The 6,296-nt window shown below is 40.4% G+C and overlaps 1 protein-coding gene and 1 long non-coding RNA gene across 2 annotated transcripts in view; one reads left to right on the top strand and one right to left on the bottom strand.

Annotated features, from left to right (window-relative positions):
* Positions 1 to 3,477: 3,477 nt before the first annotated feature.
* Positions 3,478 to 6,296, top strand: part of CA5A (carbonic anhydrase VA, mitochondrial) — a 23,624-nt gene continuing 20,805 nt past the window's right edge. Inside the window, exons 1-2 of the mRNA XM_014942416.1 lie at positions 3,478 to 3,588; positions 4,314 to 4,584. Coding sequence (XP_014797902.1) covers positions 4,455 to 4,584 — 130 coding nt within the window. The 5' untranslated portion in view covers positions 3,478 to 3,588; positions 4,314 to 4,454. The remainder of the gene's footprint in view (positions 3,589 to 4,313; positions 4,585 to 6,296) is intronic.
* The window catches only part of LOC106888296, a 5,903-nt gene continuing 4,761 nt past the window's right edge, over positions 5,155 to 6,296 (bottom strand). Inside the window, exon 3 of the long non-coding RNA XR_001412083.1 lies at positions 5,155 to 5,300. This is a non-coding gene — a long non-coding RNA (uncharacterized LOC106888296). The remainder of the gene's footprint in view (positions 5,301 to 6,296) is intronic.

Here is a 6,296-nt window from a genome sequence, read left to right as displayed (position 1 = left end):
ATCAAAGGTAAAAAATTAACACACTGTGCACACAATTTTGCAGCTGCATCAGCAGCAGGAAAACAAAGGTTGCCAAACAAAGCATTTGTTTAAACAAGTGACAGGCATTCATAATTATGCTCACTGCTGAGCATGAGAATATAGAAACAAAGGCATGAAGAACACAGAAGATGTGATCAGGGCACAGAAGTAACTCCACAGTTATAAGAATTCTGCAGAAATTATTTTCTTTCCCATGGATAAAATCCTTGATCACGTCCTATGCTTTTAAAAACAAAAAGAGTACTTGAAGTTCCCCTGTTTGTTCGGTTTCTGATTGAGTTACTTTATTAATTTTCTATATACTAACTCTCATAACTGGAGAGGGACACAAACACCTCCTTGTGAGCATTGTCTTCATTCAATGAAGATACTCTGAGTTTTCATGAATAAGGATGGAAGAAAAGGCCTTGAATTCCCACAGCAGAGAGAAAAACATCATTACACATTTGGTCATCCAGCTGGTCAAAGTCCATGGTCTTGTGAGGTCATTTTTGCCAGTCTGAGAAACAAGGTGGGAAGTGTCAGGCATGATATAAATGTTCTCGTATTTATGTACTGTTCCATCTCCCTGTACATATCACAGAAAAAAATGATAGGAGGCTTTTCCCCTTCTCAGAAACTTGCCATTCTAACAAGCTCTGTATTTGCCCTTTGCCCAACTGTGATGTTCCCAGGATCACGCTCACAGCTGTCTCTGTTGCCCTTTTACCTCGATTACACCGCCCGTATCTTTGCCCAGTATTTGCTAGTTTGCCCAGTTTTGTTCAGGTTTGCCACAGACCCTGTTTACTTCATCAGGTACCGTTATCATCATCAGTCTTTTTTAATCCACTGGGATTATCAGAAGCCCGAAGAGGAGCTCGTCACAACGGTTTTAGAGGATTTTATCCTTTTCTTCAGACTGAAGGTTACCCAGTAACTGCTTTTTCGTACAGTTTGTAATCCTCATCTTGGTGTATTTTTTTCAGAAACTCAGATACAAAATGTTACAAAGCATCAATGTATCATTAATGCTATTACTTCCACCAGAATCTGACCCTCTCCTAGTTCTGGACCTGCATCCATTTAGGCACTTGTTCAAAATTATTTGCAATGTAACACCATTTTTTCAGGTTTGAGAGGTAAAATAAGTGTAAATCTTCATCAGTGGCCAGAGAGACAGAATGTCCCATCAGCAAGTTTCCACATAATGCCACGTTTGCCATATGCAGGACAGCAGAGCTCCCGTTTGGAGCGGTCCTGACTGCTCATGAAGTGCAAGAACAGCAAGTCCTGCACTTGGGATGGTTTAATCCCATGGTTCAGTAGTACCTGGAGGCTGGCTGCTGGGGTGAAAAGCTCTGGCCAAAAGCACTGTAGGTCCTGGAGGACAAGCTGAACACGTATCAGCAATGCACCCTTGTAGTGATGAAGGTGAATGGCATAGTGGGCTGTATTAGAAAGAGCAAGGCCAGCACCTCAAGTGACTATTCACCACTACTCAGCCCTTGTGAGGACACATCTTGGAGTACTCTGTCCTGTTTGGGAGCTCTAATCCAAGAGAGAGAACAAAAAACTGGAGGGAGTAGAGGTGATTAGCAGCCTGGTGAGCTCTGGCGCATTAATAAGTGTCCTAGTAAAATTGGGACATTGAAGAAAAGCTTTCCTTAGGCTGAAATAATATGTAACCCATGGGGAGTGTGAGGCAATTCACAGAGAAATGAATGTTAAAGCCCATCCAGTAACGACCTGACTGCTTTGTGAATGTTGCCTTAGGTAATATTTTTATCTACTTTCATCAAGGTTTCACATGGACAACTCAGCAGCCATCCCAGGCAGCTTCCCACTACTTGACTGATGATCCTGTCAGTTTATACAACAATAACTAGGTGAGGAAAATGTTAATTATAAGATCACTTTCCTTGAATCTTTTTAATTACAGCAAACTGTAAGACTTTTTTTTTTTTCTTTTTCCTGAATTGTTGGGTTTGACCTGCCAATGTTGCAATTGAGACAAGATTAGGATAGGAACACCCTTGCAAGCATGATGTCAGGAGAATTAGATTTCTTGAAGCACTAACTCAAGGAGATAATTTTCTCTCTGCAAGTAATAGCATTCATTTGAAGTCAGAGAGAACGTAAGCACTGACAACCCTCTAGTAAGCAGCAGAAAGAAAACAAATATTGATCTTCTCTGTCTAGTCCGGACTTACAGCAAAAGTCAGATGGGTGACAGCCAGAAATTTCTGGATTTTTACTTCTCTAGTTCCTGTGAAGACAAAGTAAGCACATTTCCATTGTATACAGTCACATTCCACGTATGTAATTACCTACAATTATGAGCAACAATAGAAGTTTGCTTTTGCGGTTCTCCGGGCAGAACCCCTAGCTGATAATGGCTTGCTCTTAGATACTCTGAAGCAGGCAGCTGAGGTAATAAATGACAAGCATTAAGAAAGATTCTCCTAAATAGTTGGTTTCAGAATAGCAAATAGCATAAATAACATTGCTACTTTAGGATACTAAAGAGGATTCCCTGAGCCTGAGCCTTGCACTTACACCCTGTGTGGTAAGATTTGACAGATATGCATATGTTTAATGCAAATATCACCAAGCAAATATGTTTCTAATTCAAAACACTAACATTTGTTAAGTAAAACCAAACAACTATTGGAAAACATTTCATGGATAAATATATAGATTAAGAAAGGAGTAATTTTTAATGGCAGTTTTTTAATGACTTAATAGCCTTATCATTTCTGCTTTCTCTGTCACTGACAGATTCTGTGGCTTTCAAAATATGCCCTCCTATGTACTTAATGATGGAAAATAATCATACGGATTTTGCAAATACTTACATGAGACTTATTAAAGGCCCCACAATACTTTTGCACTGTCATGACCCTGAGGCCACTAACAAGCTTTAATGGCCCTGACAAGCCTCACCTGTAGCCTCCACCCACAGCCCTGCCCAAGGGCCAGGAGCCCACTTAAGCCCAGACCTGGGTTAGGGTCTTTATCTTCAGCTTCATGTCTGGCCCTGTCACTAAGAAGGACTTTGGACTCTTGGTGTTGCTTGTCTTTGGCCCTCTCTCCTTTTGCGTCTGCCTGAGTTCTCTGGTTGGACCTTGGACCTGTTTTGTCCCTTACAATGTTTGGGACTGCTAAAGGACACTTTTCCCAGCAGCCAGCTCTGCCTGTTGTGAGCAGCCTCTGGGGGGTGGCACACTGCTGGTGAGGGCACTGCTAGTACTGGGACCATCCCTGGCTCCCCTGTCCTTTAACTGTGGCTGATCTGCACTGTTTCCCAACTTCCCCTGGCACCCTCTTCTGATAGCTCTCCATCTTCATTCCTACTTGGCCTACTGCAATCTGTAATGTTATGAGAAGTCTTTAGAGAATTAACTGCTTGTCTGTGTTTCTGTGCTGGGCCTGAGGAGCTACAGCTCTAGTTACAACTCGGAAGTTACCTGTGTCTTTGCCATTTCTGTAGGTTGCAGCTACAGGAGGAAGAGCAAACATCCCAAAGAAAACTAAAGGATTGGATTTTTATACATAATCTTTCAGGTAAGATAACAAAGTTATTGGAATTGCATGTGGAAATAGTAAGAGAGTAAAATTCTTCTTGTTTTCATCTCTAAGAAACACAAGTCAGGAAAACACCTCAATCTATTCTCCCCACTGGGGAAAAAAAAGTCCACTTCAACTGTGTCAAAGTGGTGTGTGAAAAGTAATTATGGTTGCTTATGTCTATTCCTACTTCTAGTCTACACAAAATTATTCCTCTTATGGGACATTTGATAGTTCAGAACAAATTCTTCACCTTGAGGCTGCAATGCCACTGGATTGCACGCTTGGAGCTAAAACACTGTTCTGCAGGAGGCTGCTCTCCTTCCTGTTCTCCTTGTATATCTACTAGATTTCTGTGAATTCCTCAGTTTGAGGAGTCACCAGTCCTCAAAATTACAGCTGTTAATGATAGCAATTCTTAGCTATCAGTATTCAAATATACAACTATTCAAATTCAAAGCATGTATGCAAGAAAAAGCGATAAGAAATCTCTCTCCTTGCATACAAAAGAGTGATTTCTGTAACCCCTCAGTGTTCTTAGAGCCAGATGAGAGAGAACCTGGAAAGCAATGCAGAATAATCATCAACTAGCTGGCCCTCCAATGAAATGTAGAGCCAATAAAGAAGCCAGTCCAGGGACAAGTTGAAAATTAACTACTTGGTTAGCTCCACCTCTCCCACTATGAAAGGGTGCTCTTAAATTTTTTTTTTTTTATAAATAGGTCTGGAGACCCCTCAGTTATCCTGAAGCTGTGTATCCACAGGACTGTTTTCCTCTACTTCGTGTTGATAGGTCGCTAGACTCTGGAAAGTACCTCTGGCTGTTTGATCAACTGAAGATTTTAAGTGCCAAGGTGATAGCAATGAATAGTGTGAAGGCAAATACGCTGGCACATTTATACAAGCAGCTGAAAACTATCTGGAGTCCACCAGCAGCACCAGCACGACTCTGCAGTCTGGCTGCCTGCACTCGTAAAACCAGGAATGATGCATGTAAGTGTATTTCATTTTATCAAAACAGTACTGGATACCTGCCTAAGAGAGGTGCAGAGGTACAAAGACAACAAATGGAGTTAAGTGTTGCTCTTCTTCCTTCTTTGTTGGCTACCCAAAAAGAGAAATGTGAGAATGTGACTGAAAGACTAAAGAAAAAAAGAGTGAATAGAATGAGAGAAACTAGAGATAGAAACACCTTATTGAATTGCATGACTTATCTCCATGTGCAGGATGAAAACATAGTTATTTTTGCTCTGTCAGTGTTATTGAGAGTGATTTTCATTTGTAATTACAATGAAGTAACATACTGTACAACAACTACTTTTAAACTTTGTCCTGCAAGGTTTTGCTGGTTTCAATGAAAACCCTATTTATAAGTATAATTCACAGCAGATTGAGCACAAATTCATTGAGTGACTTTGAATTTAATAGACACTACAATCTTTAATTTTGAAAATGAGGCTGAACAGAAGTACAAATCACAAAACTCTCCTGATGTGGTGTACAGGAGAACTACAATGAGTCACTTCCTGAGATGCAGGACACTACTGGAAGATGTCAAAGACTTAGTTATCTAAAATACTGATTAACTTATCTACAAATAAGATGAGGCCAGCCAGAGACTGCATGTCTACTTGCCTGTGTGCAGATAATGTCAGCTGGAGCAGCAGCAAAGAGTAATTTTTTACATCTAGGAAATCCTTTTCTTTCCTCTGTAAAAAAAGAGGAAAAAGTTCAGCTTACTAACTTTTCCCATAGAACAGCCAGATTCTTCCTTGAATACTGAGATACGATTCCCTTCCATTTAAGAAAAGCTGAGATCTCTAGATCCCCACATGTGATGGAGACAGTAGTTATTTTAGGCTTACCACAAATCCACCAGTTTTCAGTAAGGGGCTAAAGGATGCCGTATTTTTTTTGCTGTGGCTACTTGTTCATGGGGACCTGTACTGAGAATTCGTGGTAACAAATACGTCAGGAAGAGATCATACAAGGCTGTTCCATCATAAGACCATTGATGATTAAATTAACTACAATAGTTATCTAACTCTTTTTACTCACATTTCTCTTTTCAATTTAAGGCAGATGTTATTTATTATTTAAATCTTTCTCTACTCCATGACATTCGTGCAGGAAATGCCAAAACAAACTGATTCAGGAAAACACTATCTTTGGAATGCCTGGTTTCGTCTGCCAGGGAATAGACACCAGATCTGAATAAGCCAACCTGTGGGTTCCTCCATCTGGTGGCTAGACCCTGTGCACAACATGCGTTCAAAGCAAAAAGCACATTCAATTAAATTCAGCTATTCGCAGCTGACAGTACAAACAGCCCTTTCAGTGACAAAAACTTGATCAAAGAAATGGTGAAATTGGACTACTGAGCTCTTAGGTAATGTCTTCAATGTAAAGTTCACTATTTTTCTGAACTTCATCTCTTTTATCTTCCTTCCCTCACCCCTCCCACTCAGAGAAGTCGTCTCTCACCGCGGTGGGTGGTGATTCTTTCACTTGGCAGTTAACTCAGACGTTTGCTGTGAGGACATAGGTTAAACAATTAAAAGGTTGATGCTTCCCAGTGCCTTTTCTGGATTCCCCTTGTGCCCCCACAAGGACAAAAGTCTTTTTCTGCACTTCACTGGGAAAGAGCTGTAGAAAAATTGCTGAAAGTCATGGTGTGTATGTAAAAAAAAAAAAAAAAAAAAATT

The sequence above is a fragment of the Calidris pugnax genome, unplaced genomic scaffold, assembly GCF_001431845.1.
Source record: "Calidris pugnax isolate Ruff unplaced genomic scaffold, ASM143184v1 scaffold28, whole genome shotgun sequence".
Taxonomy (NCBI): domain Eukaryota; kingdom Metazoa; phylum Chordata; class Aves; order Charadriiformes; family Scolopacidae; genus Calidris; species Calidris pugnax.
The sequence above is the reverse complement of the archived record's forward strand: the minus strand, read 5'-3'. Positions and strand labels throughout refer to the sequence as shown.